At 53.9% G+C, this 24,974-nt stretch overlaps 1 protein-coding gene across 2 annotated transcripts in view; it reads left to right on the top strand.

The window, feature by feature from the left end:
• ST3GAL1 (ST3 beta-galactoside alpha-2,3-sialyltransferase 1) overlaps positions 1-24,766 on the top strand; it is an 84,545-nt gene extending 59,779 nt beyond the window's left edge. For both annotated transcript variants that reach the window (XM_072949752.1, XM_072949751.1), the window contains 6 exons: positions 7,923-8,842; positions 14,609-14,805; positions 15,791-15,970; positions 17,196-17,241; positions 18,359-18,478; positions 20,282-24,766. In XM_072949752.1, coding sequence (XP_072805853.1) covers positions 8,531-8,842; positions 14,609-14,805; positions 15,791-15,970; positions 17,196-17,241; positions 18,359-18,478; positions 20,282-20,455 — 1,029 coding nt within the window. In that variant the 5' untranslated portion in view covers positions 7,923-8,530 and the 3' untranslated portion in view covers positions 20,456-24,766. The remainder of the gene's footprint in view (positions 1-7,922; positions 8,843-14,608; positions 14,806-15,790; positions 15,971-17,195; positions 17,242-18,358; positions 18,479-20,281) is intronic.
• The last annotated feature ends 208 nt before the right edge of the window (positions 24,767-24,974 follow it).

Here is a 24,974-nt window from a genome sequence, read left to right as displayed (position 1 = left end):
GAAAGGAGGGTTCACATCCCTACCCCTGCCAGGCCCTGAGCTGGCCACACGCAAACCCTGTTCAATGCCCACACCGCCACCGCCACCGCCACCGTGCAGTGGGGATCATCACCATCCCTCTCGTTCAGCACAGATGCCGCAGGGCTCAGGGCAGGGCCTGACTCGACAACTCGGAACCAGACACCACCCTCTGGGCTCTCCCTTGCCCGGAATCCCAGCTCCTTGAGCAGGTCTCTTGACAGCTGTGGGCCTCTGTTCCCGCCTCTGAAAGATGGAGATGGTACCGAGTACCAGCACCATGACTGTCATGGGCTCCAGCAATTTGATCCAGTATCGTATTTAAAACAGGGTCTGGCAAAGAGAGAGCCCGCCATGAATGGAGGTGTCCTTACTGTTAATAGATTAATTAGTGCTCTGTGTGGCCCCCTGAGAGGCAGGGATGGTTTTTAACCTCCGTTTTATATATGAGGGACTTGAACCTCCAGCAGCCTGTGTGACGCCTGGGTCCCACCGCAAAGGGCTCAGCGCCTTTAGGTTTTCCTGCAGGACCACACCCCTGGCTGTAGCTGTTGGATCAACTCCTGACCTCTCTACCTCAGCCCCTTCTCGCTCCTTCTCCTGATGGATGAAAATCTCACCCCAAGACCCCTTCCAAGCCCCTTCCCCTGGGGAATAGGGAAACAGCCACACTGGGGCAGCTGCTGAATAGAGTGGGTTCCTTCTAAGGAAAGCCTGTCTGGGAGTCTGGGGCCTGGTTCCCCCTCAGCTCTGGCATTTTCCTGTGTGTCATCGGTTGAGTCACTTCCCCTTTCTGAGCTCAGCCTCCATGGCAGAAGTGAGAGCGGGCGGGGGTGTTAGTGGGTGCTCCCTGCTGGAAAACACAGACCTCTGGAGGGATGTCAGCAATAAAACCTAACATCCCAATATTCTGTTGAGGATTTTTGCATCTATGTTAGTCAGTGCTATTGGCCTGTAGTTTCCTTTTTTGTGTGACATCTGTGTGAATGTCTGGTTTTGGTGTCAGGGTGATGGTGGCCTCATAGAATGAGTTCAAAACTGCTTCTTTCTCTGCAGTCTTTTGGTGCAGTTTGAGAAAGACAGGTGTTAACTCTTCTCTGAGTGTTTGGTGGAGCTCGCCATCTGGTCCTGGACTGTTGTTTGCTGGGAGATTTTTAAATTACTGATTCAATTTCATTACAGCTAATCTGTTCATATGTTATATCTATTTTTGGTTTAGTCTTGGCAGATGTCTTTTTTTTTTTAGTCTCTATTTCATTTATTTCTGTTCTGATTTTTATGATTTCTTTCCTTCTACTAACTTTGAGAGTTTTCAGCTATTATGTCTTCAGATATGTTCTCTGCCCCTTTGTCTTGCTCGTCTCCTTCTGGAACCCCCTATAATGTAAATATTAGTATGTGTGATGCTGTCCCAGAAGTCTTTTAAATTGTCCTCATTTTCTTTAAATTTTTTGCACTATTTATTTGTTTGTTGAAGTATTGCAGTGTTGTGTTAATTTCTGGTTACAGCATAGTGATTCAGTTATATATTCCATTTCATATTATTCTTTATTACATAGGGATTTGCAGATACTAACTACTATATATAAAAAGGATAAACAGCAAGGTCCTACTTCATAGCACGGGGAACTATATTCAGAATCTTGTAATGACCTATAATAAAAAAAAGCACCTGGTGGTTCCTGGGGCTGGTGCCCTCCCTCTGGCATGCGAGGCATGGTCCTAGGCCGTCTGGTGGACAGAGCTGATTCCCGGGGTGACTGTGGGCTTAGGGGTTCCTGTGGCCGTTGCCCTGCTGGTGGCTGGGGCTGTGTCCCTGCCCAGTTAGTTGCTTGGTCTGAGGCGCCCCAGTACTGCTGCCCAGAGGCTGTTGGCTGGGGCTGGGAGCTTGAAAGCTGGAGGGAGGATTCCACCATGGCCCCGGCCAGCACCAGTGCGAGGGCTTGCGTGCTCCCTTTAAGAGCGGCGCCTCTGTCTCCCTCTGCTTCTCCCGAAAGTAGCCCCACTGGCCTGCAAAGCTAAACGTTCAGGGGCTTGTCCTCCTGGCGCAGGACCCTCGGGCTGGGGCGGCAGACATGGGGCTCCAACCCCTCACTCCTGGGGGAGAACCCCTGCAGTGGTAATTATCCCCCTGTTTGTGTGTTGCCCGCCTGAGAGTGTATGGGTCTGCCCCTCCTACCCCTTTCGTTGTGGTTTCATCTTTAGATCTTCACTTGTAGAAGCTCTTTTCTACTAGATGCTGGTCTTTCTCATCAACAGTTGCTCTGTAAATAGTTGTAATTATTTCGTGCCCATGGGAGGAGGTGAACTTAGGGTCTTCCTCCTCTGCCGTCTCGGCCACTCCTCCAGAATTGTTCTTCTTTGGTAGAAGGCTTGGTGGGGCGGCCCTTCACCAGTCGGTTCTGATTTCATTACACCCTGGGCTACCATGTGAAACCCGCCAGGACCCCGAAGGCCAGGGCATGCTGGGATTGATTCATCAGTGGTCAGAGGGTTCACAGATGCTGATTCCTCACGACTGCTCACCGTGTCCTCAGGACGGGCTGAGCCAGGAAGTCATCCTCACAGTGTAGCCCAAAGCTGGTGTGGGAGGAGGCAAAGCGAAGGCAGGTGGAGCCGGGCATCTTTGGGGGCAGGGAGATGGTGGCAGGCGAGGGGCTGCAGCTGGTGTGAGGAGACTTGTCCTGGGACCTCCGGGGCCTCTCTGCCCCTCCCCCTTGCTCCAGATTTGCCAAGCCCCTGACATGTGCAGGACGCCACGCCAGGCACACGGTGAAGATGGATCCCGTGGCTTCCCTGCTCCGGCTGTGGCTGAAGTGTCAGACTGCTTATCCCACCACGGACTAGCAAAGCTGGATGAGATGGAAATTCAGGCCTTTGAAGGTGTGAGAGAACAACCAAGGCAGCCAGGACTTGAGGAATGTAGATTTCTGAGAGAAGGGAAGTGAGTGGGGTGAGCCTGATATTTCCCACCACCTTCCTGCATGAGGGATGTGCTGGCTCCTAGAAATTCCGGAGGACAAGCAGTCTCAGGAGGTCAGGAGTGAAAAATAATAATGATGGAATGAAATAAAAATGGAATTCAGGACTATCAAGTCAGCTGTAACGAAGGAGCCAAGAACCTCGAGCGACGGAAACCACAGGAAGGGAGTCATTATTCTGCACCTCTTTTTCCTTTCAAAGCATTTGCCAGGATTTAAATTGCCTGGGCCCAGAGCCTAAGGAAACAAGCTGGAAACAGCAGCTGAGAGGCTGAAAAGCTAGACTGAGCTTTTGACGATCCCACAGTGTAGGGGAGACAGAAATTAGAAGTGAGAGCAGGGAAGAGGCCCCTTGGTGGGTATCTCAGCTTCCTCTTCAGAAGGGCTCTGCCCGTAAGTCAGAACAAACCAGAAATAACCAGTCATCACAAAGATTAAGTGCAGCCCCGATTATCCCACGTACCAACTGGAGCAAGGCCATGGGCCCGTGCTTTGCCTGCCTCCAGGAGCAAACAGATTCCTCCCTGAGTGAGACAATCTTATCCTCATTCTCCACCTTTACCAGACATGCCAGGAGACAGAACCAAATGACCAAAGAGAGAGAAGAAGAGAAAACAGACAATAGCAATAGAGCCACATCTCATGCAAACGTCACAAGGGTTAGACATGGTCTGTAAAATACCTGCGATGGATAATTGCAGGAAAATCGATGTCAAGGTGGAGAGTTTCACCTGAAAACTAGAACTTACAAAAAAATGACTCAGATGGAAACTCTAGAACTGAAAAAACAATTCCTAAAATGAATGTAAGATATAATTCAAACAGATGAGACACAGCAAAAGAGAGGATGGACCAGGTAGTGTCTATCTCAGGAAGTTGGAAAGATGACAAATTTCCAACCCAAAGAAATGACAAGGAAGGAAATGATGAAGATGAGAGCAGGCCCTGAGAAAGTAGGACAATTAGCTGGGTCTGCAGAGGAGGGCCCAGGAACAGGCAGAAGCCTGGAGCAAAGTGCTGGCTTTGCCACTGACTTGCTGTGTGACCTTGGACAAGTCACTTGCCTTCTCTGAACCTTAGTTTCCCATTTCAGGAAAACAAATGTGATTGCTCATTTTGCTCAGTTGATGTGTGGGCCCCATGGAGAACAGTCATGGCAGCTCTTTGTTAGAAGCGCTGGCATTGCCGACAGCGTGCCATGTTCACACAGTCATTTCACCAACAATGAAGGTACAGGAGGCTCTGCAAAGAGTTCAGAGGGCATCCTAGCCTTTGAGAACTACTGTGTAGTTCAGCGGGCGTTAACCAAACATTCACGAACCCATACTGTTCATTCATTTGGTTTTCCCAGGATTTGAAACCACTCTTCTCTCAGTGGCTGGCAATTGCCCCCGTCTTCCTACTGCCGGGGGAGTCTCTGTCTATTAGGGACCCCCCTTCGGGAAAATCCTTACTTTCTGAGTCCTTGAAAGGACACTGACATGTGTCAGCATCATGCTGGTGACCCCATTAGACTGTCACAGACACGTTCTCTGTGCCTTCTCCAGTACGCCAGTCTGTGGCTGGGAGACGACTGTCTCTCCGCACACAGGACGGGGAGCTGTGTCCTCTTCCCCTCCCTCTCCTCTTTCTCTTTGTTTCGGTGAGGCGTGGCCAGCCTCCCTCACCGTGCAGTTGGCATGCGGAGATCTTTGGCCCATGGCGTCTTGGCCGAGGTTCCGTCTCAGGGAGCCAGGGCTGGCATTCCCCGTGTGTTGCAGGCTGCCTCGCTCAGTAAAGTACAAGAAGTCACGCTTTCTTCATTTCTTCCCTGGGGCTGGGGAAGAGGTAGAGGGCTGTTCCTGCTTTTCCACTGCAGTGTTTTCCAAGGCTTCCAAAAGTGCTAACTGATACCAGCCTGGAAGTGTCTGCTGGGAGGTGGGATGAGAACGGGCATTCTGGCTTTGGAGATGCAGCTACCACGTTGTGCCAGATGGGTGGGAGGAAGGTGTCACGATCCCCCGGCTTCTGCAGCTCAGCCTTGTCCTCTGTCCCAACTCTTACCCCTCCGCTCCCCTTCCAGCATTCGCGTAGAACATTAACATCTCTCTCAGGGAGCTGGGACATTGTAGGGAACCTAACCTCTCCTTTGGTATTTACTTGATCAACAAGGCTCAGTGGCCATCCATTTCAGTGAACTTGTCTCTGCTCTTGGCATCAGGATGGAGTCAGTAAGAGCAGCAGTGGACCCTGCTTATTACAAAGGCAAGTGTAACGAGACCATGCGCCTCCTCTGCTCAGACCCTGCAGTGCGTCTCCACGTCATCCAGAGAAACTTGGACTTGACCGTGGCTTCTGCAGCTCCGCACACCCTCCAGCCCACTACAGACAGGCCTGCTCCGCTCTGATCCCACCACCTACTGCTCCCCGATCCAGGGGCACCGGCCTCCTTTCTCCCAAAGTCACTGGGGCCTTGCGGATGTCAGGGATGCTCCCACCTTAGAACTTTTCACGCTAGATCACAGCCACCTCGCCCAGAGCCTGGCACAGCACAGGGCCCCAGCAAATACAGAGTGCGTCAATCAAATGAATTGACAGACCTCACTCAACTGACAGCTCAGAGAAGTAGACAGAATCCATGCTGTCAGCCCCATTTTCCAGTTGAAGGAATGGGTCAGAGAGGGTAGGTAACTTGTTCATAGTCACACAGCAAATGGGTCTTGCAGCCTGGTGAGAATCGGAATCTTCCGACTCTCAGTCTGTGCTTTCTTGCTCAGATCTCACCTCTGAATCAGTGGCCCTTGCCTTTTCCATCATTCACCTCTGCGTTCCTTCATGCCACGTGTGATGCAGGTGACAGGGCAAGGGCAGTGAGTGAGACTGCGTTTCTATCCTCACAGAGCCCGCAGCCCAGGGAGGAGACAGATAAGTACACAGAGCATGTGGAGCAGAGTCAGGACCCCGTGGAAGCCAGAAGAGGCCTCAACTCAGGCCAGGAGTGGGCAGGCCTCCCTCCAGGAGTCAGCGCCAGCTGAGCCCTGTAGAAGGAATCCAAGCCAAGCGGGGTGGGGTGGATTTTCCAGACAGCAGAGCAACTGTGACCTGTGGGTTAGTCATGTTGCTTCAGGTTACGAGCAATCTGCTTTAAACAATAAAGTGGATTTATTCGCTCATGTCGCCAGAAAGTCAAGGTGCAGGGTGGGCTGCAGGGACGGCTAGACAGGGGATTCAGCACCACTTGTCTGGCCCCGTTCAGTCCTCACCTCTTCTAAGGAGCTAGCGAGATGTCCAGCGTGACCATGACCTCCATCCACATCCAAGTGGCAAAGTGGCCAGGGCCAAAGAATGTGTCGAACCTCCCTACAAAATCAAGTGTTTCACTCTGGATGAATCAGGCTACGTATCCATCCCTGGACCAGTTACTGGGGGAGGAGGGGTGGGAAGGCTCTGCCTGCCAGGTTGAATCAGAGCCCGCCCTTGAGGATAAGCAGGGTAATCTAACTCAGATGGCAGAGCTGCTGCTGCTGGAGGAACAAGGGCGGCTGGAAGGGACAACTCCAGACACCATTAGGCTGTCGGTACAAGTCAGGTCGTCATGACAAGTAGAAATGAAGCAGTAAGCAAATGGAAAGACCTTGCCCCTGGGGCTGAGATGCTGGGGAAGCAGTAGGACGTTGCAACACGTCTTGAGCCCTGGGCCTCTCCAGGAAGGCACTGTGGATTTCATCTGATTTTTGAGCTGTCCAGAAGGTAATCGGTCTCCCTCCCATGGCCACTTTCCTGGTGGGGGCGGAAATAAATTTATATATATCTCTCCTGCCCATTGATAAGTCTGCATGTTGAGGATGGGGAAGGAATCGATCAGACAAACAGAGACGCACATTCCAAGCCAAGGGCGAAGTGCTCATGTCCCAGTGCAGGGGAGGGCCCGCAGCTGCGCTCTGCAGAAGCCCAGAGAGCCAGCGCAGCGTGGGGACCTGTGTTACGGGCATCTGAGGAGGCCTCGCTGGCTTTCTTTGATTAAATAACCTCCCCTTTCTCTATATCCCTCCAACTGTGGTCATGTGGAGACCAGTTAACAGACAGGGTGTCCTGTCCGGGGCAGAGCCGCTGCCCCTGTTCCAGGTGCACATAAATCAGCGATTGTGGATCTGGGTTCAAACCCCGCTTCTCCTTTTCCCCATGACCTTGGGCGAGTCATTTAACCTCTTTGAATCTTAGTTTCTTCTAGGGACAACCTGGGAAACTCCTATCTAACTGACAGTATACTTTGTCCATTATCTAAGGAAATAGACAATATATGAATGTACCATCCTGTCTGGCTCTTAGTGGGCCATCCAAGAATATTCATTCACACCTTGAAAATGGAAAATTAAAGACTAGCAATTGCTTCGTGAATACTGGAAACACGGCATATATCATTTTGTCTTATCTTTATAATCATTCTGTAAGTGGAGGTGTTATTACGTCATTTTACAGAAGGGGAAACTGAGGGTGCCGAAAGTGAAATAACTTTCCCAGAACTGTAGAACTTCTAAACCAGTACTTGAACCTAGGCCAGGCGTAAGCCTGGGCCACCTGCTAAGCAGACCATTTTTGTTGTTGGTGAACTTCAGAAAATCCAAGAGGGAGAGGGAGAGTGGCACACGCTCGCATCTCTGTGTGCCCAGCACTGTACGTGCATCATTTACTCATTTCACAAATTTTAGTTGAACGCTTAAAGGCACTGGGTTCTGGCTGTGGGAAAGATGTCCCTGGGCAATCTTGCAGAATCGGCATCACCATCCCATTTTAGACATGCATATACTGAGGCTCAAGAAGGTAGAAAATTGTCCATAGCCACCTGCCACATCGGCTTGACAAGAGAGCAAAAGATGATGGGAGGAAGTGGAGAGAGAGAAACATTAGAATTTCATCCTGTTTTCTTCCTCCTTTTCTGTGCAGATGACAGACATCCCTCGGTGCCTTTGTCAAGCCAGCCACTTCGGCACCACACCTCTGGTGACAGCACGGGCAAGACCAAGTCCTAATTAAGGATCATCCCGCACCATCGTTTCCAAAGGACAGTGGCAAAGGCAGCCTCCCTCTGTCCTGCACCGTGACGCTTCCTTCGAGGTCCTCACCTCCGAGGGACCCTAGACTGTCACAAGGATTAATTACACTTCAACCCCTTTGGTTGGAAAAGGATATCACTGTTATTAAGTTTGATTAAAGCTTCATCAAGAGACATTATCGGCTGTTTAAGAGTTGCTGACAAAGCAAGCATCTTTATTTCCCAAAAAGACAAATTGTATGTCAGCAGAGCCAACCCACCACGAGTGGTCCACTTAGCCTTTGAATGGCACGGGTGGTGTCCAGCACTGCCAGGTGGCTGTCGCCCCATGGAAGTGAAGTTGGCTGTGTGAGGCTTTGAGGCTCCCTGGGAGTCCCTGCCTTGCCTTGTGATCGAGCTTCTGTCTCTGGGCTCTTTCTCCCGAGCTCCTCCTCAGTTAGGTGTGATTTGCTCCAGCCCATCCCTGGGAGGCACCCGCCACCCCATCGGGAAACCAGAAATGGCGGCCCCGAGGAAAAAAACTCTCAAAGTCCTCACCTTCCTCGTGCTCTTTATCTTCCTCACCTCCTTCTTCCTGAACTACTCCCACACCATGATGACCACCATCTGGTTCCCCAAGCAGATGGTCATCGAGCTCTCGGAGAACTTGAAGAGGCTCATGAAGTACTCCAACCGGCCCTGCACCTGCGCCCGCTGCATCGGACAGCGGAAGGTCTCCTCCTGGTTCGATGAGAGGTTCAACTGGTCCATGCAGCCGCTGCTGACGGCCAAGAACGCGCTCCTGGAGGAAGGCACTTACAGCTGGTGGCTGGTGAGAGCTGGGGCTGAGTGTGGGGCTGGGGGCGAGGGAGCGGGGTGCCTGCTGCCAAACACTGGGGCCGTGGGGAGCACCTGGGGCCCTGCCAGGCGCTTGGCAGGATTCAGACTACTGGTCATTCATACATTCACTTATTCAGCATCTACTTTTTATTCTTATTTTTTATTGAAGTATAATCGATTTACAATGTGAGTTTCAGGTGTACAGCAAAGGGATTCGGTTAGTCATATGCGTACATACATAAATTTTTTTTTCAGTTGCTTTTCCATTACAGTTTATTACAGAAACTGAATATAGTTCCCTGTGCTATACAGTAAGTCTCTGTTGTTTATTTTATGTACGGTAATGTGTATCTGTTAATCCCAAGCTCCTAATCTATCCCTCCCCCTTCCTTCCCCGCTGGTAACCGCATGTTCAGCACCTATTTACTGAGGATCTGCTCTGTGGAAATCAGAGCAGAGGGCTGTGTATTAGTTTCCTGTGTGTCTGCAGTAACAGAGGCCCACAAACCGGGTGGCTGAAAGCAACAGAAACACCTTCTCTCACAGCTCTGGATGCAGAAGTCCGAGATCAAGGTGTCAGCCCCTTGGTTCCTCCCCGAAGCTCTGTGGGAGAATCTGCCCCTTGCCTCTCTCCCGGCTTCTGAGGGTCCCTGGCAATATATGGATTCCTTGGTTCATAGACTCCAGTCTCCGCCCCCATCTTCACATGGCCCACGTCGCCGTGTCTCTCTGCATCTCAAGCTCCTCTCTGCCTTTCTTTATCAGGACACCTGCCATTGAGCTTAAGGCTCACCATATATCCAAGGTGACTTCATCGCAAATTCCTTAACTTAGTTACGCCTTCAAAGACCCTTTTCCCAAATAAGGTCATGTTCACAGGTTCCAGGGTTTAGGACTTGGACATAGCTTTTTGGAGGCCACAATTTAACCCACTACAGGTATTGAGAAGCAAAAAAGAGACAAGATCTTTATTCTTGTGGAATTATATTCTGGCAGAGAGAGACAGATAAGAAACAAATAAGGAGTTGGGGATTAACAGACGCATATTACTATATATAAACTAGATCTACAACAGGAACTACTGTACAGCACAGGGAACTATATTCAATTTCTTGTAATAATGTATAATGGAAAAGAATCTTAAAAAATGTATGTATGTGTATATATGTATAATTGAATCCCTTGGCTGTACATCTGAAACTAACATTGTAAATCAACTACACTTCAATAAAATTAAAAAAATAAATAAACAAGATAGAATCAGCTAGAACTGTTCCAAGGAAGACCAAAGAGGTTTGGGACAGGGAGATGTTTAGGTCAGGGGCCTCTGTAAATGGGGTCATCTGGAAGATCTGTGAGGAGGCAGGGCTTGAGCTGATACTCAAAGGTGGAGAAAGCATCAGCCATGGAAGGATCAGGAAAAAGTCCTGCAGGTCATGGAACAGCACGTGCAAGAGCCCTGGGGCAGCATCAGCTTGGTGTGTTGGAGGAGCAGAGAAGCTGTGTGTGGCCGTGAGTGGGAGGAGGCTGCTAAAAGAAGGGGTCCGGGAGTGGGCAAGACCCATGGTTAGGAGTCTGGGGTTGGTTCTAAGTACAACAAGAAACCACGGTAGAGTTTTAATCAGAGGAGTCCCATGATCTGATCCAGTTGTTTGGAAGGTCATTCTGGTTGTTGATTGCAAAACAGATTGAAGGGGAGTGAGAAATATCCATTCGTTCAAGATTTATTGAGAACCCACTATATGCCAATATATTGAGATGGAAAAGACAGCCCTCCCTTTCCGGGTTGCAGAGATGATGAGGAGAGAAGGGAAAACAGACAATCACAGGCAGGGTAATAAGCGACAGGGACCTGGGGTCCCTGGCTTTTGCTCCTGACTTTCTATATCTTATCAAGAGTGATTTGGAGGAATGGCTTCATTTCACTGAGTCTCAGATTGAGGTGAAAATCGTCACCTCACCAGGTTTCTCTACAACACTGGAAGCATTAGGTTTCAATATTTTTATTCATTTTTGCTGGTTTGATGGGTAAGTAATAATGAATTTGCATTTTTTAATAGTTATAAATGCTGAACATTTTCCCGTGTGGCTGTTATCCTTTTATCAACTTGTCCTCTCACGTCCCCACCCCCAGCCTTTATCTGAAGTCCTTTTCTGGAATTTATTCTCTGGTGGCCACTTGGAAGGGATTTTGCTGGGGAGGGGAGAAGAGGTGGGGCCTCGTGAATAGCAATCAACAGCAAGGAGCAGGGGTTTAGAGCTTCTGGGTTCTTTGATGACACAAAGACCACATGTTTTGAATAAAGAATTGGGACAGTGCGCCTGACATGCATTCCTGTTCCTCCAGGCAGAGGCACAGAATATTGAAATCAGAGCCATCCTGGGAATTCCACGGCACACCATAGCTCTGCATAAAGGCCCCAGACAGCCAGCACGACCTCTGACAGAGCCCAACCCCAAACACAGAGCCCCTGCCTTTAAAATGTGACAAGCCTGGTGGGAAGCCCTTGCAAGACGGTCAGCTGGCAGGGAGCCAACAGAAAGTGACCAGTGCCACGTGTCAGAGGGGCTGGCCCTATACACGCTCTTCCCCAGACCTACCTGGAGCCTTGGTTTGGAGCAGACCTCTCAAGCCTGCTCCCTCTTCTACTTCATCTCCACGAGGAGGTGAAGGACTTGACCGAGGTCACTCAGCCATCAGTACAGAGCCACGCCTGGGACTTGCCCACTTGCCCCAAGGCACCCTTGTTTCCCCATCTTCTTGTCCACAGCTGCCCCTCTAGACCCCATGGGAGGGAGGAAAGGGGTGGGAGACCAGGAAAGAAGCTGGGAGGAGCTGGAGGCTGACAGCTTAGGTGCCTCCCAAGGCACCTGAAATCCCCGGCATCCTGTAGCGTGAGGGTGATGCTGGCTATCACCCCATTGGGCACAGACCCCTCCCCCTCTGTCTGATCCTGGCGTGGAGCCCGTGGCTGAGCCAGGCTCATAGGAGTCTTCAGTCCTTCCCCAGGGCTTTGAGAAACAACAATAGGTCTGATATCAGGGCCCCTAGCTGGCCAGGGGGCGAGAGGAGTCAGGAGAGGACCACGGGGTTCCAAGCTCTCATCCTTCTCTGAGTTTCACATTTCTCATCACTTACGTGGGCATCAAAATTCCACTTAGCAGAGGAGACCGTGCCGGTGAGAGCTCCGGCAGGAATCGGAGGACAGGAGGCATCACAAGGGATCGCTGTCAGGTCGACTTGCAAATCACCAGCACGCCCCGCAAGCAGGGCAATTGATGGCTTCACGTGGTGCTTCCTCCAGGGAAGGGCTGGACCTGTGGTCCTCTGTCAGCCTGCCCACCCTGTGGCCCTTGCCTCCAGTCTCTGCCCCAGACGCCGGGACGCGGGTCCCTTCTCCTCCAGCCAGCGTTTCCAGTTTTGAGACCGCAGAATGTTGAGTTCCCTTCTCCGCCTGCCCCAAACTCAGGAAGCCCAGGGGAGCATTGAAAGGGAGAGGGAGCCTGCTGCCTCCTGGCCCTCGTGTCTGCCCACTGCGGGCGTCTTTCCGCCCGAACGTCTGTGCTCAGCCCACAAATACACGATAGCACCTCCTACCCCACGCCAAGTGCCAGCTCTGCTCGCCTCCCCTTCACCACAGCTCCTTGAGGATGTAAATATTTTGGTACCTTTTGTACCTCCTGGGGTTGCCTCGCTGGTGACAGGCAGAGTCAGGTCACGTTCCAGTTAAAGGACCCGCTCTGCTGTCAGGCCGGGGTACTCAGGAGCCCGGAGCTGCCCCAGGAGATTTTATCAGAAGCAGGTGTTTAATCTGAATATTGTTTTGATCTTATTGTGATAAAATATACACAACATAGTATTTATCACCTTCCCTACTTATAAGTGTGCGATTCTGTGGCATTAAGAGCATTCACCACATTGGAGGACCATCACCACTGCCTATGCCCAGCACTTCCATCTCCCCCAGTAAAACCCCACACCCCTTAAATCATAACCCCCCTCCACTACTCACTCAGCCCCAGCAACCTCCGTTCTACTTTGTCTCACTGAATCTGGGGGTTCTAGTACCTCCTGTAAGTGGGTCACACAATACGCGTCCTTCCGTGTCTGGCCTATTTCACTTAGCATATGTCTTTTCAAGACTCATCCATTTGTGGCATAGACTGAAATCTTCCTTTTTTATAATTGAATGATATTGCATCATATGTACATTCTACATTTTGCTTATCTATCCATCCACTGATGGACACTTGGGATGTTTCCGCCTTTTGGCTGTTGTGAATAACGCGGCTATGAACCTGGGAGAACCGACACCTGTTCATGACCCTGACTTCAGTTCTTTTTAATACTTAGGAATGGAATTGCTGAGAAACCACCAAACAGCTTTCCACAGGGACTGCACCATTTTACATTCCCACCAGCAAACCGTGAGGGTTCCAGATCCTCCAGGGCCTCACCAATGCTTGTTTTCCCTTCTTCTTTTATGATAACCATCCTGGTGTGATGCTTATAAGCAGAACTGTGTCTATGGTCCTAGTATTGCTGCCTGTAGCGTCCCCCTGGCATGCGCAGTGTCTGAGACTAGAGGAGAAGTGAAGCAGTTTTAACTAGAGGACCGTGTGGGTCTCCTGGGGTGCCTGTCTTTGGGGGGTGCTGATTCCTTCCCTGCTGGCTAGGCCCTGGGTGCCCAGGGAGCTCCCTACACCAGTACCCCTGCCACTCACCTCCTGGACAATGGCCAAAGCAACTACTAACTTCTCCTTTCTCTCCCAGCCACTCCCCTTTCCTGGGGCTGAGAGTGACTGGTGGGACTCACGCTACAGCCACCTCCCCCGCCCCAACCCCAGGGACTGGGCTGTCCGAAAGTCAAGGTTCCAAGGGTGTGAGGCAGGCGTGGTGTTGTGGGGGGAACTCTGGGTGGGTTTATAAAAGCCCAGCTGCAAATCCTGCTTTGGATTTGGGACACGTGGCTCAACCCACCTGGGTCCCAGAGCATCCTTCCTCACCTGTAGTCGAAGTGACACAGCCCTGGTGTGGGACATGGGCAGATGCGATACTTCTTAGGAAACCTCTCCGGGTGTCACTGCGCCAGCAGGTGGTTGCCATGCAGCGTGGCTGAGCTCCACCTGGGGTGGTGGGTCGATGTGGGTGTGCAGGGCTGGCCTCAGTAAGATGACCGACTTGTCCTGTTTTTAGCTCTGAGAATCCTGCATCCAGGGAAAGCCCTCAGTCCTGGGCCAACCAGGTGGCTGGTCACCCTCAGATAAACCCTGTCTTTGTCCCCACCTGGTGGGTCAGGGAGGTCCTGGGGCAGCTGACCTCTGGCGTGGTCGTAAAGGATGAAAACAACTTGCTAGGCAAACGTCGGATGCCTTGGTGCATCTGGCAGAGGGCTCATTCTTGGGTCTGGCTGGAGCCCAGTGGTCCTGGGCTGCAGGAACTGAGGGGCGGGAAGGCGAGGGGAGCAGAGGCAGGGAGGCGCCCTGGAGGGTCACCCAACTCTAATCCCACGTGCTTAATCACTCCAGTCAGTCTCCTTGCCTCAAGAGGCCAGAGCTGTACGGAGCACATAGTAGGTGCTCAGTAAACATGTACAGAATGAATGAATATCTCCTGCTTTCCCATTTCCCTGAGCGGCCCTGGAGTTCCTGGCTGGGGTGCTGGCTGTCCGAGCTGCCTCCACCTCCAGGGGCCCAGCAGCAGGGACCAGAGTCCGCACAGCTCGGCCGACCTGTGTCCTTCATCCTCTGCCCACAGAGGCTCCAGCGGGAGAAGCAGCCCAGTAACCTGAACGACACTGTCAAGGAGCTCTTCCAGGTGGTGCCTGGGAACGTGGACCCCCTGTTGGAGAAGAGGTCGGTGGGCTGCCGGCGCTGTGCCGTCGTGGGCAACTCGGGCAACCTGAAGGGCTCCTGGTACGGGCCTCAGATAGACAGTCACGACTTCGTGCTGAGGTGAGCGTTGGCCCCCAGCCCCAGAACTGTGGGGCATCTTGGCTCAGGGTCAAGACCCCAGTCCGCGTGTGCCCGGACTTACCTGAGGACCCCAGGACCCCCACTGCACCCTCTGGGCCTGTCTCCCCATCTGCAATTGGCAGGATGGAGATGGACCCGCAGAGAGGAATCCGTACACAGAGGTCCCCGGTGGGCTGGGACCTTGGCATTGCGAGGCCTGGTGAGAGGGCAAGATAAACTTGAAGACTCTTGTGTAATCTTTAAAACCCATCCTTGGTTTGCAATCTTGGCCGTAATATAACTGTATACTTTTAAAGTAAAGTATATTTCCCTGCCACCAAGTAACAGATGTCCCAGGAAGACGTCCTTCATCTCTCCCGGGTGTCCTGTCACCCCCACCACTCACCCGGCCCAGGGCCACAGCGCCCCAGGGTGAGAAGCTCAGGCCCCCCCTACCCAGGCACCTTCTAGAATCGTCACCTGTCTCTGTGATCTCTGACGTTATGTCTTTAGACCACTCACCTGGCCTCTGGGAGCCTTGGTGTCCCTGGAAGCCAGTGGGAGTGCTCACGGTGAGGGGGGAAGAGTCAGGTTCAGAGTCAGACAGGCTGAGCTCACTCTGTGTCCTGGCACAGATTCTTGGCACTCATATTTCTTCGACCATAAAAACAGGACCACACAATACCTACTGGACACTTATCATTAAGGGCTAGCGCGGCGCGGCTCTGGGCTAGGACAGTGCCTCGCACATGGTAGGTCATCGCTGGTGGCGATGGGTAGGCTGACTTGAGATCATAAATGAGAAAAAAGTAACAAAAGCCTTTGAGCTGGGCCTTCGTTGCCTCGGTTTTACAGGAGTGGAAGTTGGGGCCGGTGAGAGGGGCGCCTGGGCTGAGGCCGCGCGCGCGCGGCCTCGCGGAGCTACCGCTGACCCTCAGGATCGGGGCCCATGGCGTGATGCATGTCCCCCCGCTTCCGCTCCCAGGATGAACAAGGCCCCCACTGCGGGGTTTGAGGCCGACGTCGGGAGCAAGACCACCCACCACCTCGTGTACCCTGAGAGCTTCCGGGAGCTCGCAGAGAACGTCAGCATGGTCCTAGTCCCCTTCAAGACCACCGACCTGGAGTGGGTGATCAGCGCCACCACCACGGGCACCATCTCCCAGTAAGTCCCCTCGGGGCGCCCGCTGCTCCTCCTTGTTGAGTGGGGGCCTCTGAGCATCCTGCTATGCTGTTCCCCCCAGCCCAGCCATGCCGGTGCTGTTCCTCCACCGAAACACCTCCCCTCCCCAAGCCTCCTCCTGGAAGGCAGAGCCTCACTACCCTGAGGCCACCTCCAGACCTCAGGTCTTCTTGGTCCCTCTCCTCCCATCATTCTAATGCACCCCAAGCTCCCGCCTTCCTCCTTCTCCTCACTTGCCCCCTGAATAGACCCCCCAGGTTTGCTTCCCAGACCCAGACACCCTGGAAACTCCTCGGTAAGGGAGACCCGCTGGAAAGGACTCAGTGTGTGTTGGTTCTGACCCCTCCCTAATCTCTGCAGCGCCCCCGCAATGAGGACAGCCCTCCAGCTTCTCACCCTGCCAAAATAGCCCCGACTTGGTTGGGGGCCCAGTGGGGAGTTGGGGTGTGTAGCACATGGGCTCTGGCAGGAGTCACCATGCTGCCTGGAGCATCAGGGAGCTCATGTCTTCTGTTGTGTTCCGGGCACTGTGCTCGACATTGGCACGTGTCTCCCTGAATTCACCATAGTCCTTCTCATTACCTCCGTCCTCAGGGAGACATGGAGGCTTGGCCTCTATTCAGAGCCAGGCTGGCCCATTCCAGCCTGAAGAGCAGGGGCTTCACTGTCTGGATGGCCAAAAGCCCCCTTGTCTGAAGCCCGGTTGGAAGCCTGGGGGATTCAGGTGCAGGAAACTGGGGGGGCTGTGCTCTCAGGAGAAGGGCAGAGAGGGAGGTGGGCATGGACAGGGGAAGAGCTGGGCCAGGCCAGGTGTCCTTCCACTGGGTCCCATGGGCTCTAGAGTGAGAATTGTTAGATGCAATGGGAGGCCAGGTGGCTGGGCATTTATTCCTTCATCTTGGAGGCACGTGCAATCTTGCAGATGGAAAGGGGGCCGTCGTGGGCCTGATCAGCCGGGGGATGGGTGCTGTGCTCCTGCAGAGGCGAGGGCTTGGAGCCATCCCCCTTCTTAACCTTCTGGGAGAAGGTGGCATAAAACAGCAGAAGGTCCTCAAGTTAGTCACGATCGCCCTCTGGTGTCTATGTTGGGCCAGTGCTGAGGAGGTGGAGTCTCGCCCCATCTGCCTCTCCAGCCTCGCCCCCAGAGCTGCTGCCCAGGCCGCCGGCCCCTCCCCACGTTAACCACCCGCTCCTTGTTCTCCTCCAGCACCTACGTTCCTGTCCCCACGAAGATCAAAGTGAAAAAGGATAAGGTGAGTCGAGGCTCAGGTGCCCTGTCCGCTGAGCTCAGGCTCGGTTTCTAAAGCTCTGCGTGATGACAGTGACATCTCCCCGCTCTGCCAGAATCTGGCTGTGGAGAGCCCCGGGGCCGGGGCTGGTGAAGGTGGTGGCCCTCAACCTGGAGAGTGGAGAGACAAACCCTGGAGAGGTTCCCCAGGTGGGGACCCTGGACTAACAGCTCCACCCGAGAGCTTACCACCAATGCACGTCCTCAGGCCCACCCCAGATCTGCTGGATCAGAAACCCCGGTTTTTACCAGGCCCTTGGGATGCTGATGCAGTTTGAGAACCACTGCCGTACTGTGTGAGCATCTCAGAACCAGACCTCGCCTCCCGTCTCTCCATCTCTCCATCTTCCCAATGGGCCCTGGTACAGGGTTGGCTAAGACACAGGCAGAGGGCAGAGGGATGAAGGAAGTAAAGTGTCCATCACACCAGACCTTTGCACACACTGTCATGGGAAGGTGGAGAGGTCAGGTTCAGAGTGGTTGGGTTACTCGCCCAGAGACACACAGCTAGTTCATCATGTGGCTGGAGCTGATGACCTCCATTTGCTGGCTGTGTGACAGTAAGCACGTCACTTAGCCTCTCTGATCCTTGGTTTCCTCACCTGTAACACAAGGAGAGGAAAAGCTAGCATGTGGGGTCATTTTAAGGGCTGGAGTTCATTCAGGCCCACATCAGGCAGAACGGGTACCTCGGTGTGTCTTTTCTTGCCATGTGACAGGAGCGTCCTTGTCCCCAGCTCATGCTGTTCCCTGGAACCTCCTCCTGTAGCCTCATGTCTGGTTCCCAGGCCTCTGATTGTAATTCAAATGTTACCTTGTCAGCGAGCCTTCTCACTCCACTGCTTCATCACCTTTCTCTGCTTTGTTTCTCTCCGTAGTCCCACCTTTTCTAGCATCCTCCATCTCTTCATGATTTCGGGTACCGTCCATTCTTTCCCACTAGAATGTAGCCCCTCCAGTGCAGGGGTGTTAGTTCCATTCACGGCTGGGTCCCCCATGGCCACAGCCATGTGCGGCACTGAATACGTGCTTGGTATCCTGTGCCAACCACCTTACTCGGTGCGTGTCCTCCCCTCCCGCAGATCCTGATTTACCACCCGGCCTTCATCAAGTACGTCTTCGACAACTGGCTGCAGGGCCACGGACGGTACCCGTCCACCGGCATCCTCTCGGTCATCTTCTCGCTGCATATCTGTGATGAGGTACGCCCACTGGCCCCCCGGGGACGGGAGCGCCTCATCCTGTGTTGCCAGGGGAGGCGGCGAGAGCGGCTGCAGTCAGGCTGACCTCCATCCTCACTCCAAGCCCCAGCAGAGCCCATCTCCTCTGGAAGCTCGGATCCCATCTCTACCGTGGGGCTTGCAATGCCCCCCGAGTAGAATGCTTCAAAGAGTGACGGTGTGCTCCTTCTCTGCGACCTCTCACTGCAGAGCCGGGTCTTACGGGTGGAAGCTCAGATCTGGGGGCACAATGAAGGAGCAGATGATAATGGAGCTGTCTGGGGCTGTGGTTTCAATCTCAGCTGCACATTAAAATCATCTGTGGGGCTAAATTCCAGCCCCTGGCCACAGCCCAGTCCACTGCCACCAGGGGTTCCACTGTTCACCAAGGCTGAGAACCAGTGATCTTGCCCAGCGTGTGTTTTGCATTGTGGACTCGCCTCGCTGTTGGCCAGGCTGTGCCCGGGTTTCCACGGACAATCTAGGGTGCTCGCCGCACCTGGGTATCAGGCACCTGGCCACAAGGCACCCCACTTCCTCCCGGGCCCTGGGTTCAGGCAGGACACTCAGATGTCCCTTCTTCTCACGTACAGCCCATTCCCGCCCCCACCCCACCAGGCTCAAAGTTGGAAATCCCAGGGCAGTGTTGGGGGGTGGGTAGCAAGTCCCACCCACCATCTCTGGCCCTGTAGTTCTGCCAACATCTCCTGTCCTTCAGCCCCAAACCTGGGTGTCCCACCCCCAAACCATGCCTCCCTCTTACCCCCCCACCTAACCCCGACCTCCCGTCTGCTGTGACCTCTCTTCCCTCCTGCTCTGGGGTGGGCCTGGGTCCACACTGGCATTTACTGGAAAGGCTGCACTTGCCGCAGATCTGTCTCCTGCCCCTGGTGGGTCCCCAGCCCTGAGGCCTGACCGCCATGCGGCAGCCCACGCAGCTCGCCCTCCCTGAGAGCCCTACCCCATGTCTCTCCCCGGGCATCCTGCACTTACTTTCCAAGACCCGACTCAAATGCCACCTGCTCGGACGAGCTCCCTCTGCCCTCTCTGGCCTCTGGCTCCTCCCTCCCCAGCCCTGTGGGAGCCCTGGCCTTGGCCCCTGTCCGTCCAGGTAGCCCAGTTGGTTCTTTTCATAGGTGAGAAGCTCAAGGGCTAAGGCCTGACTCCCGGAGCCCAAATTTCCCCAGCGGCCGCCTGAGCGCTGATGGATTTAATGCAGCACTTGGCACAGAATAAGGGCTCAGCAAATGCTCGTCCCTTGAAAGGAAGTCCCCCCCATCCTGCCTGCTGGGCTTTGAGGACCCCTGGGCCAGATGGATCTTAGTCTAAGGGAGGAGAAGGATCAGCACTTACTACCCACCTCACTGTGGTCATCACTCTTGGCCCCATTTTCCAGATGAGGAAAATGAGGCTCAGAGAAGTGGTTTGACACTTGCAAGGTGTACCAATGAGAGGCAAAGTTGAGGCTGGGGCAGCTGCTGGGCTTCAAAGCCCCGCTCCTCGAGCGTTGGAGAAGAGGTTGTACCTCCCCAAAGATGGACCCAGCACCTTCCGGGCCACCCGCACGCAGTAGCCTCCCATGTGCCTCCCGGCATTGGACTTGACTTTTACTTAACTTGCCTTTGCTTCACCACGCCCCCAGGGGTACCAGGGCCCTAGAGAAGCGCCGATATGTATCCTTAGGAGGGGTGTTTACGGATTCTGGGGGTGCCTGCGGGCTCCCTTTCCTAGCGGTTCCCCCTGCAGCCGTGCTCTCCGGTCCTCACCTTTGCTTTGGCCCCGCAGGTGGATTTGTACGGCTTCGGGGCAGACAGCAAAGGGAACTGGCACCACTACTGGGAGAACAACCCAACGGCAGGAGCTTTTCGAAAGACCGGGGTACACGACGGGGACTTTGAGTCCAACGTGACGGCCACCTTGGCATCCATCGACAAAATCCGGATATTCAAGGGGAGATGACGCTGTGAAGTGTCAAGGACTGATGCGCCAGAGCACGCCTCTCCGTGTCCTGTCCCAGCTTCTTGCCAGAGCCGTTCGGTTCTGGGAACTTTGAGGGCCAGCCCCAGGGGTGTGCCCAGGTGCCCCTTGAGCCTCTTGCACCCCAACATTTGGCAGCATCTACTCAGCAAGGTCGCCAAGCCCTGCCAGGGCTGCAGAGCAAATCTCAGGACCCGTCTCGGGTGGGGAGAACCCCCTCACTGCTGTCCCAGGCTGGGAGGAGGTGGGGAGACAGGAGACAGGTCCAATCTGAAGATCCCCACGTTCTAAAGGATGGTTTCCTGGGGAGGATGCGCAGAGACTCCTCTCTGCCGAGGGGTCCAGGGCCAGCACTTTGATTCTCTCTGGGAAGTTCCTGAGGGTGACCTCCAGGACAGCCACGGGGAGCCAGGTGGGCACTGGGGGAAATGACGGCTTTCTCTGCATGGAGCCCGGCCTCTCTCACCAGGCGTGGCCACTCCACCTCCCCTTTCTGCCCAAAGCTCATAGGAGAGGCTCCCCACACCAAAGGTCTTCAGAGCCACTAAGTGTTTCTGACTCCAGGAGACGTCCTCTTCCCAGCATGACGTTCTCCTGAGTAACCAATCTTTGTGGTTGTAATGATGGCCAAGAGCAGATCTGACTACTTCCATGTGCCTTTGTATTTGGGGGAGAAATGCATGCACTGGCTGAAATGAGGCAAAAGCCCTTATGTGGCAAAGGGGACCTGGCCATGCTGTCCCCTTTCTCTGTAGCTCCGACAGCTTTTCTAGTTTCCTGAGCCAGCGCCAAAGTTGCACCAAAGCTTGGATGATACTCAGCTCCGCGGAGAAGCCCGTCAACCGTGGACTGTCCATTCTTATTTTCACAGACTGTAACCTTCCAAAGCCACACAGAGGGCCTCCACCAGCCGGCAGGTTCCCCAAGGGTCGATGCTCTGGGCCAGGTCCCTGCTGGCCACCTGCGTGGCATCCCGGGGGTTGGGGGTCATCCTAGGAACGTGACCGTCAGAGGGGAGAAGTCATACCTCATCCTTCACTATCCAGCTGCTCTTTCTTCTTTGTCAGCCCTCCTGATTATTTATTGTTTTGTTTTGGTTCTGAAATCCAGCTGATGTCTGCACTTTGTGGCTCTGTTGATCTGGCTTCACCTGGCAGCCGGGGAGTGGGTGCTTGAAGCAAATTTTGTAGGAATTCTATGACTTGAGGTTCAGGGAGTCTAGGGTTTGAGGACAAATCCTGGGGTGTCAGGATGGGAGATTTGCAGAATGCTCTGTACCTCCTCCCCTTCCCGCCCTGCCTCTCTTCTTTCTCTTTGTGGACTTGGATTCAGTCTCAGGCTAGTAATCCCCAACCTAGTGGGACTTCCTTGGGGCTGGGTGGGGAGTAGCATCACAGGCATGAGAGGGCAGTGAGTGTTGGCTCCATTACCGATATTTAATCCAAACAAAAACAACCACCACCACCACCATTTTTCCTGTTGAGAGCCTTACCTAAAAGGCCCCTGATGCTCTGAGGGGGTGTGACTGTTTCCTGGTGGAGGGAGAAGCCGGGGCCGCCTCTGCCACTCCCTGCAGCCCTCAGGTGAGCCCTGCTCTCCTCGGCCTCAGTTTCTTTCTCTGCAAACGGGGAGGGGGTGATTGATGAGAGGTCGTGGGCCGCAGATGGCACCAGGCATTCACAGGGGTCCCTGGAAGCCACATGCCACGTTTGGTTTTCCCTGATTCTCTGTCTATGAGTATTTTCCTGAGGAGTCTTTTCATAGTTTTTATTAGATTCTCAAAGATACAGAATCCAGAAAGTTTTGAAAAACAAATAATCAAACAAACAAAAATCTACTCCAACTTTAAAATTCTCCAAAACTGAAGACCCTCTTGACTGATAAGGGCTCCTCAAGGGCCGTGAGGTCAGATTTTGAACATAAATCCTCGGAGGCTGGAGCTCAGGACGGTGCTTGACGTGACGAGCTGAGCGAGCGGGCGCCGGCTGGCTGGAGCAGCCCGGGACAATCTTTGAGGAAATGGACCCTGATGCAGGGAGCAGCTGGGCTGAGCCCTGAGCTCTGGCCTCTCCCGAAAGCCAAGTCTGTTTGGGGAGGACGGACTGAGAGGGAGGACTCTGCTTCTCTGGGCTGTGCCGAGTCAGGACCGGCCCCTGGAGTGAGGAGGTGTCCACGGCTGAGCTGCGGGCTGCCTGGCCGGTTGCCTGGTGCCCGTCCCATCTCTCTTTCCCTCCCACTCGGCTGTTCAAGCCCCAAGAGGCTTTCTGGCCTGCGGATCCAGCTCTCCCATTTTACAGGTGAGAAAAGCAAGACCAGAGAAGGGAAGTGACTTGCCAGAGTGAACCAATTGTGACAAACAGCACAAGTCAAACAGAATTTGAGTCAAAAGAGGACGCTGTTGGCTCCGTGTTTAAAACATCTAGCATCAGGCTTTCCCACCCGGGCTCATCCAGCCCCTCCAAGAACTGCAGGTCGTGTGGATGTCTGACTCTGCTCTGCCTCACCACCAGCGTCATTCTCACTCTGCCCAGGGTGGGCGGCAGCCGCGGCCTCCCCACCACCCTGCCCGGGGAGGCGGCGACGTCATGCTTCCCCATAGCCCCAGCAGACATCTCTGTGTCTCACTAGCTTAACAACAGCCGCCTCACCAAATAAAAGCCAGCCATTGTGGCCGGGATTCATACACCATTGCCTTAAACCAGGGAAGACCACAGCCGGGGTAACGGTGGCCGGGCACTGGACGAGAGTGTTTCCCATGTGGATCTGGCCATCAGCAGGAGGACGGGAGGCATCCATGCAGGGAGGCTCTCGTGTGTCCATCATATACACTTGGGCTTCCCAGGGCCCTGGGATCCCAGCCCAGGGCTCTTTCTACTCCACAGAGATCTCCTTGGAGCCCGGGCCCCGGGCAGGGAGCAGAGGCTTCCCTGCCTGCAGCAATCAGAGCCGGAAAGGGCCAGGACTGACGGAGGAGAGAGATGTCAGAGACGTCCCAACCTCCCGTCTCCCCCGGGGAGCCAGGAGGATGCTGTCACCTGCAGCCAGAGGCCCCGCCCTCACCCACCTGTTGGGGGAGAAAGGAGGACGGGTTTGTAGTGATCTGGGGCAGAGAAGAAAGTTCTTGAATTGATATCTTTTGATACCCTGGCTTCATCGGGTATCGTCTAGCAAACTATGTGGGCTGAGCATAGGGGGAGAAGCCAGAGACAAGAAAACAGGACAGAAAAGGAAAGCCAGGCAAGAAGGTGGAGCAGACGAGTCCTGCAGCATGAGGGTAGGTTCGCAGGCTCCGTGGCATCTACGTCTCTGCTGTGGCCAGAGGGTGGATTCTACCTCCAAGCACACTGGGCCTCTGGGACAAAGTGGACTGGAATCACAGAGGATGTTTAGAACTGTGATGTTTGCTTTAACTGTTCTCTTCAAGGCAGCCTGAATCCAAAGACGAAATGGAAAACTGAAAAGAACTCACTCTCCCTTGCATGGTTGTGGTCAGAAATGCTTTCTCCAGGGAAGCCCAAGTTCCAAGTGACCCCGGGCCAGCTCAAGATGGCTGGACTTCGGCCACATGCCATCAGGAACTGGCAACTGTCCTCGTCCTTCCGAAGAGCTCAGGGCTGTCACGATGGTGGACATCTGGTTTGTACCAGACGTGGCCACAGGCCACCAGCCAGTCGCCCTCTCCTAGGGTCTGGGCTAACAAGTTTTGAGCCCTCCTCGGGGGCTTTGCAAGACATGTCTGGAAAGAAAAGAAGAGGGTGTGGGGGGAACAGGGGGGCCAGGCAAAGTGGCATCGCTCAGTCCACGCTTTACCAAAAGCACCGCGTCTCCCACAAGCAGCCAGCCTGTCTCTGGCCTCCTGTCTCCCTCCCAGCCCACCCATTGAACTTGACCCCATTGCTCAGCTTCTGAACAGCCTTTGTTGCCCACCTGCCCCAGACCCTGGGCCAGAAGCCAGCTTTAACCTGGGCCTGTGTCAGGAGACCCTCCCTGGCCCTGGTCGGCGGGCCGTCACGTTAGCGCCTAACTGAATTCACGTCAAAGCCAAAGTTTCCCGAGCGCTTTTCCTCCTTTGCAGTCACGTTGGGTTGGTTGGTGACATTTTCAGACGCGCTTTCCCCCCTCTTGCCTCATCCCCATGTTTTGCAGCTGAGTGTTAATCTGAATGCTATTTGAATGAAGTCGGCAAGAGTATCTTCCTCAGCCTCTGCCTTGTTGTTTTTAATTTATTGTTGACCATTTCCAATGATCCAATGATCTGAATCAAAGTGAATAAAAGAGAGCTATTTTATTGTTCAGGTGTGTTTGTCGTTTTTCTGTAAGGGCTGTGCCTTGGTGCTGCCTCTTGGAGTGTCCACTCAGGAGACATGTTCAGTCCTAAAAAGATGCCTCCTGGGTTAGTGTCCGCCCCTACCGCGTGCCCAGAGGCTCAGGGACACGGAAAGTTAGCTTCTCCTCAGATGCAGCTGAGCCTCTCCCTGCTGTGTGACTGCAGCAGGTCACC

This window comes from Vicugna pacos, chromosome 25, assembly GCF_048564905.1.
Source record: "Vicugna pacos chromosome 25, VicPac4, whole genome shotgun sequence".
NCBI classification, from domain to species: Eukaryota; Metazoa; Chordata; class Mammalia; order Artiodactyla; family Camelidae; genus Vicugna; species Vicugna pacos.
Note: the sequence above shows the minus strand (reverse complement) of the source record. Positions and strands in the feature narration are given on the sequence as shown.